The following is a 17,234-nucleotide window of genomic DNA, read 5'->3' on the forward strand; positions in this document are numbered from 1 at the left end:
CGCACTGAGAAGAAAATAATAGCCCTCTGCATGTAGAAATACGTACAGGCAGCACGGTAGTGGATTTCTAGGATTGTGTCTGTTGGGGGAGTTTGCTCCGGGGTGTTGTGTTATTGTGTAACAGGAGACCGGAAGGGGGAAAGGGATCACCCTCAGTCACCACATCTCCCGGACCAACAAGATCTCCAAATCCTGAATGAATAAATACTCTGGATGGGATTCCCCTAAGCAAGACATTCATTTAAAATGCCAAGAGGTTCAGTCCCTAAATTCCCATTGCAGAAAAGGTCTGAACAATCAATACAAATCGCAAAATAAACCATTATAAATTCTGATTGGATGAGCCACACTGGAAGCCGCTGCACACCTGTGACTGCACATCAGTCGAAATCTGTATTACAGGTTGTGCTGTTTCTTGGCAACCGTAAACAACCTACAGTTAGTCACTAAATCACTCCAATTATAATCAATGCGCTACAACAGGATCTCTAGCAGCTGACACATTTCTTCAGTCGCATGGCACTGAAATTGTGTAAACGCACCTTGTCAGCTTCTATGTTGCCTATGCACTATGTATCTTAACTATCTTTCTTAAAATTTGAAGATTACATTTTTTTCTTATTTTTGAATTAAATTAATGTTTTTATTTATCAAGCATGCATTAAAATGATGGTAAAGACATTTGTAATGTTAAAAAGATCAAATAAATGTTGTTCTTTTGAGCTTTCTATTCATCAATGAATCTTGAAATTTAAAAAAAAAAAAATCAACATTGGTAACAATAAGGAAAGTTTCTTGAGCAGTAAATCAGCATATTAGAATGAAGTATCATGTGACACTGAAGACTGATGTTACCGCTGCTGAAAATTCATCTTTACATCACAGAAATAAATCACACTTAGAAAACAGTGATTTTAAACTGTAATAATACTTCACAAATATTAATAATATTGTTTACTGTGTTTTCAATCAAATACATGCAGCCTTGGTGAGCATAAGGGAATTCTCTAAGAAACTTAAAGAAATCTTACCAACCTCAAATGTTCTGAACTCTCGTATTTATACATTTTTGAGAAATGATTTGTGATTTAGATGGAAACAGTGCTGGTCCGTATCCCCATCTTGAGCTGTTAATTGTGAATTTTGCCCTGAAGCAAACATTAATGAAAACACCAGCCTTTCAAGAAGACGTCCCATGGCAACTCTGCACACCAGCCCAGCAGCTTGGGAAAATCCAATGCAGTTTTATGCATTTTGGGCATTCACTACAATAATAGGGAGGTAATTGAGGCCATTGTGTGGTGGATTTATATATGTTGGCTTTGTATCTCTGGTTTACTGTAGCTGTTGGTTTTTGTGAGAACTGTGAGAGAGGATCCAGCGAGGGATGTACTTCTCACTGAGGCAAAGAGAAGAGCTGTCATGTTCAGTCTGAGAGACGAACAGAGACTCCCTTGTCTCGCACAGTCCTTTACATTAATGAGACAAAGAGAGCATCATGTCTTCTCCCATCTGTCTTCTCTTCCTCAAAAACATGACAAGTGTTACCGTGTTTTTTTTTTTTTTATAAAACTAGAACAAAGAATTTAAAGGTGGTAAAACAAGCTTTTGATTTTTAAGCTGGAAATGACAAATACAAGAATCAGTGTAATAGACTGAAGTAGAAACTCAGTATGAGACAAACTTGTCTTGACATTGTTATCTAGTGCAAGAGTGTCCCCATACCATCATATAGTGTCATGTTAAATAGTGGAAGGAGTCCAATTATGCTTCTTATGCCCATATAGCCTGAGCTTCCTGTCTTAATGAGGACACATGCGTCTGTCTTGGCTGACATCACCATAGAGAATTTGAGTAGCGTTTTTTTTATTCTAATCCCTGTAGGTTTTAGTGCTTGTGGAGATCGTAGGCTGTATTATCCATGTTAGGAAAATGTTTTATGATATGGAAAATCTGACTCAGGTGTAGGGTTGAAAATACAAAAATATATATGAGACCGTTTATTGAACCTAATTAATCTGAAGAAAGATTTTCTATGCAATTAAATTAAGCCTAAAAAGGGAACAAATTTACAAATGTATTAGTTTATTGAAGGATCATGTGACACTGAAGACTGGAGTAATGATGCTGAAAATTCCGTTGTGCCATCACAGGAATAAATTACTTTTTTTTTTTTAAACATTAACATAGAAAATGTCTGTTTAAAATTGTAGAAATATTTTAGTATTAATGTATTTTTGATCACATAAATGCAGCCTTTGTGAGTCTATGATGCTTGTAAAAATATCTAAAAAAAAATATATGAATGCAAAACTGCACTTAAAACACTTTAAAAGACTTGCACTGCTATTGATCTTATGCTACTGCTACTGAATTTATTTTAGCTGAATTGTGAGATTACTGTCTGAATTGAACATTATGAAAGAGAGAAGTCTTTCTGCCAAGAAATAATAAACTGACCACACATCCTTCTATTTCTATTGCTTCCTTAGAAGTTCAAAAAGAATCAAAATGGAATCAGAACCAGAGTCCGTATAATTCAAATACTTACTAAGGTGTGTGTGTGTGTTTGTGGGTCAGCCTGCTGTCTCTAAAGATGTCTTGTGAGTGGTCTGGTTTTCTCAATCATCAGCTTAATTAGGCATTAAGATGCTATTGTTCCTTTACACTGGTGAAACAAAGTGTGGAAGACAAAGAAAGAGACCATCCCTCTCTCTCTGACTTTAGCTGACATCTGCCTCTTTTATCCTTTGCAGTTCTGCTTAAGCACAACAGCTAATACGTGAAACTGATGCCCGTCGGAGGACGGTGCTTTTGTCCTTTCTGTGATGTCGAGGACACATACTGAGCCCAGCGTCCACAGGCTCACAGCACTATTAGCACTCTTTGAAAGTGTGACCATTTTGTTCATCCCCTGCACACCAAGACCGAGTGTCAAGTTTTCTGGTCAGCCTGCCCTAACACTCTTCTGGCCTACTTAGTACTTTGATACTTGAGTTTAATATCTATTCATATGAGAGGAAGGATTCTCAGCTGGTAACGTATTATTGTGCTCACATGCATAAAGGATTGTGTGTGTGTGTGTGTGTCTGAGAGAGAGAGAGAGCTTGTGGATATATCCAAACAAGCTGTCTAAATGTAGAGCTGCAGAATGTGCCACAAAACATTGGAATTACGTTTTATCAATCAATACCACTACTTCGAAAATAGCTTGTTGCTGGACAAGCTGCAGTTTGAAAGCAGCAGAGATACTGTCACGCGATTGAAAAATGTAGTTAAGTTAGTTGTTTTGCTATTTTTAATTAGTTGCTTCACATCACCTATGCACCACATCAACTATGCACCTCTAATACTCTAAAAATGTACAACGTTTGTAATGTCAAGTCATTTATATTTATATAGAGCTTTTCACAAAGAAGCTTCACAGAAAATCATGATGTTTATGTTTATAAAATCATAGTATCTTCATGCCTCATAGTAATATAGGAGATTAGTGCTGGGCCGTGATGAAACAAACAATGAAGCAGTTAAGATTTGCTTAACTGTATTACTATCATGATTTAGCATGGTGATGGATATGACAATGTTAATGTATTTGGTCTTGGTGGAATAGATCTGCTACTTTGCTGCTGTTGATTATTGCTGGAGTTGTAGATTATTTCTGCTGCTGAAAGCTAGTACAGGAACTTGCTACTTCCAATGCATATGGTGATACGGTGCTGTGAGTATTTAATACATACCGCTGCTGCACAAATAGCATATAAAATAACCCATAGCAGATCTATACAGGTGGAGCTGGGGAAGGTGGAGGGTTTCGGAGGAACTCTGAAAGCGTGCAGCAAAATTCTCAAGTGGATGCTAACCAGCCACTTAAAAATAAAGCAGCAAGCTCATTGGCTGCTTATGCAACATGAACTAATCAGCTTGTACCAGGTCGTTTAACGCGGTGAATATCATCAGTTACATTAAGACCCATCAGCCTGTGCCATCTAGAGTTTCATTAAAGAACTAGGCATATATTGCTTTACAGTGTACAGGTAAAGTTATAAATTATGTGATGATGATGATGCATTTAAAGTATGCAGATAAATTACATATCCCACTTTTTATATAGAGATATGCAATTATACAGTTTACGTTTTGTGATGATATAAACAATGTCACAGCTGAGATTTACTATAAAATATATATTATTTCATGTGAGAATACTTTATATATTCAAGTAAAGTAGGATACTCTGCGATAATATAGTGTACTTTTGTACGAAGTGACTAGCGGTCACTTTGTCACTTAGCTTTTTTGCTTTTTTGCTATTTATTGAAAGAAATTAATACTCTGCAATTATGCATTTAATTGATTCAAATAATAGTGAAGGCATAAATAATGTTACCATAGATTTAAATTTTAAATAAATTTTATTCATCAAAGAATCCTGAAAAAAGCATCTTTTTCCACAAAAAAATCCACACAGTTTTCAACATTGATAATAATAGTAATAACGTTTAATAATAAACTTGAGGATCAAATTGGCATATTTGATTGATTTCTGAAGGATCATGTGACACTGAAGACTGGAGTAATGGCTGCTGAAAATTCAGCTTTGCATCACATGAATAATTTGTGCAATGATTGTTTGGAAACATGCTGGTTTGGCCACACAGTTGTACCACCTAGTATGTGTGCGGCCCGTCACATTTGCCATTGAGGTGGATTTTCTTCTCTTCCATATTTATGTGATTCACACTCTCATGCTCAGGTTGTGCAGGTGACTCATTCTGAAGAAGTGAACTCTCATTTGGCCAGAGCAGCGGTCTCTGCATCTGAGGGCTTCCACACACCCAACACTGCATCACTTTTGCTGCACTGAGAGCTATTTGTGGACCTGTAACTTTAAATACCACTATCATTAAAGGCAATCACAGTGTGGCTTAGTTATTGACACGCTGTTTTGAACACAACTGGGGGAAGTCGTGGCCTAATGGTTAGAGAGTCGGACTTGTAATCCGAAGGTTGCGGGTTCGAGTCCCCGGCCGGCAGGGATTGTAGGTGGGGGGAGTGAATGTCCAGCGCTCTCTCCACCCTCAATACCACGACTGAGGTGCCCTTGAGCAAGGCACCGAACCCCCAACTGCTCCCCGGGCGCTGCAGCATAAAATGGCTGCCCACTGCTCCAGGTGTGTGTTCACGGTGTGTGTGTGTTCACTGCTGTGTGTGTGTGTGCGCACGTTGGATGGGTTAAATGCAGAGCACGAATTCCGAGTATGGGTCACCATACTTGGCTGAATGTCACTTCACTCACAACTAAATCTAAACAGAGACAATATGTACTGGACAGACAGACTTCATAGACATGAAATAGAAATAGAGATAATCCCTGGTTTACTGAGTCCATATCTTCACTTATTAAAATCAGAAGTCAATCAGATCATTGCACGCTGAGATATGGGTCTCCATGTGTTCACACTGTCTGGCGGCCATTTTGAAAGCTGTCTAAAAACTTTCACCAAAAGAGGAGCCCCTTAAATGTGCATTTTTTATGTTTAAACCTTTATTTTGGTTAAATTTCACTATTTATTGTAAAATTAAGAGATTAATGTTCAGACGTTTGCATATTATAACCTGGAATTTGGATGTGGGAAATAATTATATTAGATCCAAAAGATAGTTTTAGCAACACAGAGCAGATGCTACAGAACACAGTTAGCTGACTAGCTGTTTAAGATTGTGTGCTACGCTAACATATTACTTCACAGGCATTACTGGCTTGTACTTTTATATCCATAATATTATAAATTTACAGTTTACTGCCGTTCTGTCGTTTTACAGTGCTGTCATTTTTAAAGATTTCATATTATTTTAAGGTGAGCTTAAAGGGTGCACTACTATGAAAATCATACAGCTTCAGTATGACATCAATAAGAAAAAGTATAATTTCATAGATATTGTTAATAATAGTTGTTCATATATTAAAATATGTATGAACTTAATACATGGCATAGACTATTTATTTAGCAAAATCCTGTCATTTTATTGAATATTACATGAAATTTATTAAACATTGTTGCTGCTCCCATTAAGCTCAGTGTGCTCTTTTTTTGTGATTGACTTTGTACCTTCAAAAAATATATTTTTTTACAATTATTCTTTAAAACTTTTTCCTTAAAATAAACAAGAAATTTAATAAAACTTGATGTGAGCTTAATGGGAACAGGGGTGTGCTTAAAGGATACAAAAATGTACCCATTAAGCACAGCCAGACTTTTTGAATTTTATGAAGTATATCTTAATTGAAATGCCTTTGTCATTTAAAACAACATTAAATATTTTTGTGTGAGAGATTAATATTTTATTTTAACATAACTTTTTGTGCTGAAACCAGTATCTTGTGCACTAAAAATGTCTCAATGTAGATTTTGGTGAGCTTAATAGGTACTTTACCCTGTAGTAACAAACATATCAATTGGTTAAGACATCAAGTGAAGTGACATACTGCCAAGTATGGTGACCCATACTCGGAATTCGTGCTCTGCATTTAACCCATCCAACGTGCACACACACAGCAGTGAACACACACACACTGTGAACACACACACACACCCGGAGCAGTGGGCAGCCATTTATGCTGCGGCGCCCGGGTAGCAGTTGTGGGTTCGGTGCCTTGCTCAAAGGCACCTCAGTCATGGTATTGAGGGTGGAGAGAGCACTGGACATTCACTCCCCCCACCTACAATTCCTGCCGGCCCAAGACTCAAACCCGCAACCTTTAGATTACGAGTCCGACTCTCTAACCATTAGGCCACGACTTCCCTACTATCAAGTAGGATAGTAAATTATTTTTTTGGGTATGTTTACCCTACTACTCAGTTGTTCAGTTTTACTCCCATTGTAGCTACACAAGTTTATAAAGTTCTATCTTTTTATTTGGATATTTAAAAATCAGAAGGGTCTGATAAAATAGAACCTTTTTTTTTTTTTTCAGCAGATCTTATAACAGAGCCCATCACTTCTATTTTTAACTTGAGTTTAACTTCAAGTGTTATTCCTCGTGCATGGAAATCAGCACTGGTTCTCCCTTTGTTAAAAGGTGGTGACCCATCAATTTTGGATATCTATCGGCAAATTTGTAGGTTGTCTGTGTTGGCAAAATTATTTGAATCTTTTGTTAATGATCAAGTGAAACAGTTCTTAACTGAAAATAAAGCTTTAAATTAATTTCAATCAGGCTTTAGATCAGGTATAGTACTATTACAGCAGCTATGCTGGTTACAAATGATATTGTTAAATGCTTGGATAGTAAACAACATTGTGCAGCATTATTTGTAGATCTCTCTAAAGCATTTGACTCTGTAGATCATAAACTTTTATTGCAGAGGCTGACTTGTATAGGTTTTAGTGAAATGTCTCTAAATTGGTTCAATATTTGTCAAAGAACTCTGTGTTTCGGTTGAAAATTTTATTTCAACTGAACTAAAAACGATAAAAGGTGTTCCACAGGGTTCTATTTTAGCAGCAGTTTTGTTTTCTATTTATATTAATGATTGGTTGTGGGATAGCCTCAGCTAGAGTTCATTTGTATGCTGATGACACAATTATTTACACAGTATAGCACATTCGGTGAATCAAGCCATAGAGCTCTTGCAAGAATCTTTTCAGTTACTGCAACTGTCATTGTCCAACTTAAAATTGGTTTTAAACTCAAATAAATTTAAATTTTTTATGTGCATATTGAAAAACTTTTAAAAAAGCTTAAACTAAAATTGAGTGTTATTTTTCACACAAAGAAATGTTTTCCTTTTGAAGCAAGAAAGATAATTATACAAAGTTGTTTTCTCTAAGTGTTAGATTATGGTGATGTGATCTATATGCATGCAGGTTTATCTTCACTTAAAAAGTTGGACCATGTATACCATGTTGCTTTACGTTTTGTGACAAGTGCTTCTTCACGCACTCATCATTGTATATTGTATGAATTGGTGGAATGGTCCTCTTTGTTTCAAAGAAGGAAAGTGCATATGCTGTTGTTTATCGCTAAGACATTGTTAGGTAAATTACTAATTTATATCTGCAGTCTTTTATCCTTTTACACTTAATTACAGCACTAGCTCTTCTGCTAAACTTCTTTTAAATGTTCCAAGAGTATATTCAGAGCTCGGCAAAACTGCCTTCTCTTTTTTTACTCCCTTGTTGCAGAGGGTTATTATGCTGGAAACACTCCCCTCTTTAAAATAACAATAAAATAAAAAAAAAAAATTTTATGGTCTACTCTAAAGGAAACGTACTTGTTGTGAGTAAATTCTGTTGTTAATTTTTTTTTTTGTGTTATGTATTTGTAACCACCTGAATGTAGGGCAAAATATTTGTTTGTTTTATGTGTTTGTAATTGTTTTATTGTGAAAACTTTTGTGCTGCCATTTTGGCCAGGACTCCCTGGAAAAAGAGATTTTGCATCTCAGTGGGACTATCCTGGTAAAATAAAGGATAAGTAAAAAAAATAAAATAGACCTGTAAGGAGATGGTTGTTGGAAATCTATAAAATGTGCTTTTGTGGCTTTTAAATAATGCTTTAGGGCCACAGCAGTAACTCTTAATGTCAGCCACCAGCCAGGACAATTTAGTTGTTTTTATAAAATGACAAACATCACACTGAAGCTTAAACTGTCAATATTTCATTCTCTTTTATTGCATCAGACATGATGGACAAAATGAAATGCAGTACTTGGGCTACTTGTTGTGTTTGGTACTAGAAAAAAAAACAACTTTCTGAGGTCGCCGCTGGCTTTTGCTAAATTGGTTTGTTCTCCTGTTGCAGGAGTGATAACAGTCATTTCAGCCCTTAGAGGCCTTGTCAGCAGACCGGTTTAGAACATGACTGCCGTTACACAACAAAAAGATTTCTCAGGATCCTCTTTTGCACTTTCAGTGAATAGCAGAAAATACATTAAACTTCTGGATCATGTGAAAGTATAGAGGTTCAAATAATTCATAGATTGTAAAAAATATTTGTATAATGTTTATTATAAATAATTTCTTTATATTATAATATTTTTCGTAATCTTTAATCAAAAACATAGTAAGAAAAGACTATCGGAATTTCCCTTTAATGCCAACTTTAAAATATTATATAGTTAAAAATGAAATCGAATATTATGAAATATTACAGGACAATTTATATATAATAATATTATATTTATAATAAGACATTCTTTAATATAATTGAAATATAATTTAATTTAATAATTCTTAATTTTATTAAATTATTAATAATTATTTATTATTATTATCATATTTGAATAAATACAATATGTAAACATTATATTGTAAAATGCATAAATGAAAATATTCATTCTGCGTTCGATATGCATTCTGACATTTGTGAGCCATCAGCCATTGTGATTGAATGGAAGTATCACAGGACATGAGCAAACAATGAGTACATGCAAATGATGAGAAGCCCTGGCTTATGTTGTCATACCATGCACATACTGTATTTGTAAAGGTCGAATTCCTTGGAAATGAACACATTATGTATAGCTGACCTGGAACTGTCCACTTAGGGCATAAATACAGCAGGACACAGGAGTGATTATTACTAGGCTATATGTTCCCTTGAGTGCCCACAGCCATACGCTCCACTGTGTAAGCTAATGACGTGTAACTCCCGTCAATGAGTATGGACAGGCTTATGTGAGTCCTTACGTGTGTGTGTGTGTGTGTGTGTGCACCTGGTATTCATCACGTCCTGGGGACCAAATGTCCCCACAAGGATAGTAATACCAGTAAATCTTAATCTTGTGGGGACATTTTTTGGTCCCCATGAGGAAACAAGCTTATAAATCATACAGCATAAAGTTTTTTGAAAATCTAAAAATGCAGCATGTTTCCTGTGAGGGCTAAGTTTAGGTGTAGGGTTGGTGTAGGGCAATAGCAAATACAGTTTGTTCAGTATAAAAACCATTACGCCTATGGGATGTCCCCATAAAACATGGAAACCCAACATGTGTGTGTGTGTGTGTGAGAGAGAGAGAGAGAGAGAGAGAGAGAGGGTGAAAAAGGTCATATTAAGCTTGTCTGTGTGTAATTACTCTGGTGATATTTGCAGATGCTTGTGTGTAGTAAGAGTGAGATTGTTGAATTATTTTGAGTATGTGTGTGTGTTAGATTTAAACTGTGAGGCATGTAGCTTGTGTGTGTATGTTAGAGTGTGCCGAAGGATATGGTGTGTGTGTGTGTGTGTGTGTGTGTGTGAGAGTGTTTATACAGAGGACTGGAGGCCAAAAGAGCAAATAGAGCACCTCATTAAAGCAGTGGATGTGGATGGAAGAGGTGGAGCTCGGTGTCATTTCAAATTCAGTCCACTGCACAGTTATTCAAATAATCCATACACCGACATGTTATCGGGCATCAATATAGACCAAATGACAACACATGAAAGGGCTCACAGGCTCCAAATAATCCACAGGTTTTCTGTTCATGATTGGGGGGAGGAGAAGAGAGAACGTGTGAGTGAGTGAAACAGATTCAGAAGGAAATGGCTATTTAGTCTCCACAGTTCTCCTGAGGGAGTCTACCTGTGACTGCTCTCAGACTGCAGTTTAAAGCAGGTTTACTCCATAGTGCTGCCTGGCAAGAACCTCAGACACGCTGTCACTTAAATAGACTGGCCTCACACATATTAGGTGGAACTGATGTAATTTAGCATGAGCAAAAACAGAAATGTTGGAAAGCCAATTCCACAGCCCAGCTATAACGAATATACTGTTTCTTCACCTTTGTCAATTGATTTTATAAGTAGAAATCTCTAATTTCGTCTGTGGAACACAAAAGAAGAACATTAGCAGGATGTTCATGCTGCTCTTTTGGTTACAATACATGCAAAAACCAGTGTGTGTTTATATTAATTTTAAAAGTTAAGTTTCAGTTAGACTAAAGCAATAATTTGTCTTTTGGAAATGTTATGTAAACGCTTTAGTGCGACTGAAATACCAGTCTGTTTTCTGTGAGGTCAGACTTACAGACGTGAACAATGTGACTGTAGCTCGGCTTCATTCACTATTATGTTTAGACTTGGTCTCTGCATTGTGCTGTGCACATATTTCGAAAGACAGAAGTGACGGATAATGTGTATTTAATCTTTCTCATATTCAATTATGCATTGTCTTGTATACTTGGACAGACAGATGAAGACTAGCTCAACTGTGCAAAAACAAAGCATCTGCAGTTTGAGGATAGGTGTGCGTGTAAACACCTTATTGTTGGCAGTGGTGCTTGAAATGACGTGCTTAAATTATGATCAATTTATATATTTAGAGATTATTACTTAATTAATCCTTTTTTTTTAGTTAAGTTAGAAGGGCATATTGAGCCGAAAGTGCATTGTCAAACATAGGTTTTTAGTTTATGCAAGTAAAAGCTAGGGTAAACGTACCTATTAAGCTCACCAAAATCTACATTGAGACATTTTTAGTGCACATGATATTGGTGTATATTAATCTCTCACAAAAAAATATTTTATTTTATTTTAAATGACAAAAGCATTTCAAATAAGATATACATAATGAAATTCAAAAAGTCTGGCTGTGTGAAAAGATTTTTAAGAATTATTGTAAAAATATATATATTTGAAGGTACAAAGTCAAGCTGAATGTTCAATACAGTCATCAGTCATCCCTGCCGAGGGCCTGGTCGGGCCGAACAGACCTTTGGAGATCTGTTTGTGAGATGGTGCCAGGATGGCCAGATGCTGCCAGGATCTTTAGCATGGCCAGAGAGCACAGGTTGGCCAGAGGTGTTTACATCATGTTAGCCTCTACTCGGACTAACACAAACCACTGCAGGCGGCCAGTGTGTTCCTGTCATTAGAGGGTCGATGACACAGCCATGTGCTTCCTGTCAGGAGGAACTTTTCAGAACAGGGAAGCAGATGTGAGTGAGAGAGAGCCGCACACTTCCAATCTGCTTCCACATTATCACACACGTGGGAAGTGGCGGCGGCCGTGTGGCAAATGGATTCCATTGAAATTTTTGTAAATGTGTTTCTGATTAAAAACCAAATATGTTTGTTACTATTCTAACTTGGAAACCTTTTACCAGGACTTTTATTTTACTACTTTTGATATGACAAATTACAGTTGTTCTTAATAGTTTTCCCACTAATTAACTTTTATCTAAAGTTAGTGAAGAGCTTGAGATTAAACAGACAAACTGACGGATTACCTAAACTAGTGAGAATCTGAAAAGTTTTTTAAGAGTTTATTTTCTAGCAGTTCACAAGGAAATTGACACATTTCATTCATATACGTTATATACATATTTTTATTAAATAATGAATTAACTTTATTACAAATTAATGTTATTAATAAATTATGCAATTGATCCAAAGTGACAGACTGTTACATTGTTTACCAAATATAATTTTTCATATAAATGTAACTTTTAACTCTATTCATAATCATGATGTATCATGGTTCATCAAAATTGATCACTTTTTCCACAGAAATGTTAAGCAGCATAACTATTTTCAACATTGATGATAAAAATAAATTTTCTGAAGGATCATGTGACAGGAGTAATTATGCTGAAAATTCAGCTTTTCCATCACAGGAATAAAATGCACTTGAAAATACATTTAAATAGAAAACATTTTACTGTTTTCTATTTTAAACTGTAATAATATGTCTGTTTTTAATAATATTGTGTTTTTAATGTATTTTTGATTTTGACCATACACACACACTTTTCACTTCTTATTGACAGGAAAATAGAAAAAGAACAGGAACTGATGTGTAGAAGAAGAGGGAAAGAATCAGTAAAGGAGTGTGACTCACACTCGCATCGCTCTCAAGTACATCAATGTGATGATAGCATTGCAAGTTTAAAACCCCAATATATCGCTGCTATTAATGTTAAGTCATTTCCAATGAAGTCATATGCCACGCAATATCAAATAAAGTTAATGAATATGTTCTGCTGATGCCTGAACCCAGTTCAACAATATGTTGTAGATGAATGAGTGCAGGTTATTAACAATGTATGAATTGAGTGAAATGAAAAGTATGTGAAACCATTCAAGACGAGCGCATATGGTATGGTGAGGATCTCGATTCAATGTGCCATATGTCTTCGGTAATAGCTAACACACAGGGATGCAGTCCCCCACCTTCCTTTCCCTTTTCACTTTCTCTCTCTCTGTCTCTCCGGGTCCACAATGCTCAGCCCAGACAGAATTAACGTGCAAGTCATCAGTCACAGAGGAAGCAGAGCCGTGTGATAAGAACACCCCCAATATTACCTCAGAGCTCACGGCAGCGTCTGTTATAGACGTGTCACACTCATTATTGCTTTGCACCAAGCGTGTGACTTTTATATACAGTGCAGAGAGAACAGTTTAAATTTGTGTGCCTGTGTTGAATATCACCTTCTTTTTATAAGATCTACTTTTCTTGTTTATTTCATGCTATGTGACTTCAGATTGAGACAGTATCTATTTATCTGACAGATGAAGTTTTTATGTTTCAGCCGGATGTTGAAATGAGTCATAGTGCATGTGATGAAGGCCAGTGGTCACAGACACACACACACACACACACACAAACACACATGCTGGAGAAGCTGGCACCCTGCACTGCTTATGGGCTGTTGCATTGTGGGGCAGGCAGTTTGGGTGATGGCCATGCCTATCGCTCCTGCTCCCCCTGTGCCCCTCAGGCGGCCCCTGCTGGGATTTGGGCCTTGGGCAGCGAACAGACTGCAACTTCAATCTGTTTAGTTGCGGGACTGAAACGTGAGGCCCGGAGCCGCAGTGAAAAATAACCTCGGCCAGAGCAAAGATAGCAACAGCAGAGTATGATACAGCATTAAAATACACAGGGAAACCTGGTTCAAAACAGATTGAGGCCATTTTGCCACCAACAGGGAGAGGAAAAGATATTCAACGTTCAAGGCAGCAGAGATAGAAAAGCGCCCTGCTGTTTGGTAAATGTCAGCGAGACCCTTTGTGCGCATTGATTATCTGGTCCTTGAGAAACTTCATCCGCACCATTTCCAGTCCAGTGATGCGTATAGAAACGTTTACTAATTGCTTCTCGGAAGTGAATAATAAAACCAGCGCGATGCTAACAATGCGATGTGAGTGATGTCTGTGTAAATCGTGTTCTGTTGTCGTCTCCAGTCTGTTCGCAGTTCTCCAAAGGAGTGTACGCCATCATCGGCGTGTACGACAGGAAGACCGTCAACATGTTGATGTCGTTCTGCGGTGCGCTACACGTCTGCTTCGTGACGCCCAGCTTCCCCATGGAAAACTCTAACCAGTTTGTCATCCAGCTGAGACCCGAACTGCAAGACGCCCTGGTGGGCTTAATTGAGCACTACAAGTGGTCCAAGTTCGTCTACATGTACAGCTCGGACTCTGGTGAGACCCGCTTTTTAAGATCTAAATATTTGGATTTTGGGGGAGGGAATTTGTTAAGAATTAGTTGCACCCACTAAAAACTAATGTTAATTTGCATGTTTTTATTTGATTATTATTTGATGTATAACTGCTTCCATGACTTAGGGTTTTCCAAACTGGGGTTGCACATTTAGAGAAAAATAATTTAAAAATTCTAATAATGTTTGTTATTAAATATTAATTATTATTATTTTAAAATAAAAATAACTTGATAATATTAATAAACGAGTAATAATCATAACAATAATTAACAATGTTATAATAAATATTGAATTTGACCTTTTTTCACACAGTGTAAGCTATCATCATATTTTGGGGTTCTTGGCATCAAAAAGTTTGAAAACCCTTGACATGAATAGAAAATCTCTCTAAAACTCTCTCTAAAAGGGGTATTGTATATTAAGCTTAATTTGCATAGAACTGAGTTGTCTTTGAAGTGCATGAGAATTTAAATAGTCATAGTGTAGTGCTATAGTGACGCTTTTAGCGCTTGGTTAAAATGGTTTGTGGGTGCTTAGTGAATAAGATATAGGTTTTTGTGCTGAAAAAACATGCACTAAATTCACCCATTAGAATTCTCTTCTGAATGTGGCTGGTTGGTTTTCTGAGAGCCAGTATTTACCATCACATTGCTGGTGTGCACATTGAGTCAGCTTTTGTTCCTGGTTTGTTTGTGAACATGTTGGTGTGTAATGACAGATATAGATATGACTCATGAGAGAGCAGCCAGCTTTGGTGTTGCTGGGATGAACAATAGTGTTCTGATCTGAGTGGATGCATCTCTCCCTGCACTTGGAGCTCATTTGTGCATCTTTCTCCATGGAGATCTGCCAGATTGAAACCGTTGTGCCAGAGTAAAATGTATCCAGTTGAAGGCCAGCGAAAGAAAATCCTCATTCTAAAGCACCCCCATACATGGTTTCATTGTTATTCTAAGAAGGGTCTAACATTTACTTGTCTGCTACACAGGCCAGGGCCAATGAATTGAGAACATGTACCGACCAATAAATATTTTGTACAAGCCATGAAACTAGGTTTTGTTTTATTATTATTTTTAAAAAATGTCAGTTTTGGAAATGATTTAGCTATTTGTTCTAAAAGTGATAGTTCACCCAAAAATGCAAAAAAAGTAATTAAATTCAATAAATACATAAGTAATACACAAATAAAATCATTTCATTTACTTGCCTTCGTGTCATTCCAAACCTGCATTTCTTCATTCTTTAGAACACAAAAATATTTTGAAAAAAGAAAAAAATCATAATAATAGTTCGTTTTTTTTTTTTTTTTGTCCATACAGTAAAATTAAATTGGGTCCGATGTTGTCTGACCCCCAGCATTCTTCAAAATTATTTATTTTGTGCTCAGTAGAAAAAAAGAAAGTCATACAGGTTTGGAGGGGCATGAAAGTGAGCAAATAATGACAGCATTTTTAAGTAATGAAGCCAGCCACAATCATTTTGTTCATATTTTTGTTTTGGTGGCCTAATTTTTTTATGAATTATATTCCACATATGTTTTGCTACGCTTCTGGAAAAACAGTGAAACATACAGGAATTTTGAATGCCTGTCTCTTCTCACCTCTAAATAAATTCCTGAAACTGCTCTAGAAAAGTCATGGGCATCCGGCGCTGCTCCCCAAGCAAGTAGAATCTGACACACCTGTCAGCACCAGGTGTGCTTCCCCCTGTAGCCAATCGGCTGCAGTGTCCCCAGAACATGTCACCATCTGTCACAGACGTTCAGCTCAGCCGACCATGATGGGAGCATGACGTGATCTGCATATTATAGGTCTTTTTTAAGAAATGTAGTTCCCTTCAATGCTCTCACCACCAGCTCCCTACTCTTTTCGCCTTGTCGCTGTCAGTTCTGTCATTGCTCTACGCACACAATAGGTTTGATGCCTGCCTATATGCATGCCACGGGTGTCTCGGTGATGGTTTTATCTTGTGGAAGTGCTGAGGGCTCTGGGTTAAGATTGTAGGATCATTAACTCTGTGACTGAGAGGAACCAAACCGCAGGAATCCATATCACCAGCCTCTTGTTGCCTGGATACAGCGCTGCACTGTCTACAGGGTTATTTTAAGCCTTTTAAGGACATACGTGTGAAAGTGTATGTAGCCCGTATGTGAACCCAGCCGCAGCGTCAGCTTCCTATGCGTATAAAATCAGTTCCATGTTGGCGTAGTATTCCACCGGCGCCACACCACCCCAGATGAGTGAGAATGATGCTAAGGAGAGACGTCTTCCCCGCTGGCCCTGTTCTCTGTGTGCATCGTGAGCCATTTGTTCAGCCTGCTGGGAGTGTGAGCTCCTTAATGTCAAATCACCTTGCAGTCTTAAAGTGGTCCAGCTGTACTCACACTGAGTCAAGCAGGAAGCAACACTGGCTCAGATGCAGAGGGGTCAAAGGTCAAGTGCTCAAAACAGAGGCGGACAGAAGCAGAGGAGGGAATCAATATTCCTGGCTTCTGCTGTTAATATATGCTTTCTTCGGAATCCAACTATTTTTTACTTGTTTTTCAAACTACGCTGTAAATATGAATTGATATCTATTTGGCCTGCTTCAAGAACTTTCTGTGACTGTTTACTTAACGTCATATTTGTGCTTGTCCCTTAAATTACAGCTCAAAAAAGGTAACAAATGCACCATTTAAAGGGATGGTTCACCCAAAAATGAAAATTAACCCATGATTTATTCACCCTAAAGCCATCCTATATGACTTTTCTTTTAGATGAATACAATCAGAGTTATATTAAAAAGAATGTCCTGGCTCTTTCAAACTT

The 17,234-nt window shown here is 37.1% G+C and overlaps 1 protein-coding gene across 1 annotated transcript in view; it reads left to right on the plus strand.

The window, feature by feature from the left end:
• The window catches only part of LOC306883073 (glutamate receptor 1-like), a gene marked incomplete at both ends in the record, with an annotated part of 67,018 nt that overhangs the window by 4,202 nt on the left and 45,582 nt on the right, over positions 1-17,234 (plus strand). The window contains one exon of the mRNA XM_079438153.1: positions 14,168-14,407. Coding sequence (XP_079294279.1) covers positions 14,168-14,407 — 240 coding nt within the window. The remainder of the gene's footprint in view (positions 1-14,167; positions 14,408-17,234) is intronic.

This window comes from Barbus barbus (genome assembly GCF_936440315.1).
Source record: "Barbus barbus genome assembly, chromosome: 17".
Classification (NCBI taxonomy): domain Eukaryota; kingdom Metazoa; phylum Chordata; class Actinopteri; order Cypriniformes; family Cyprinidae; genus Barbus; species Barbus barbus.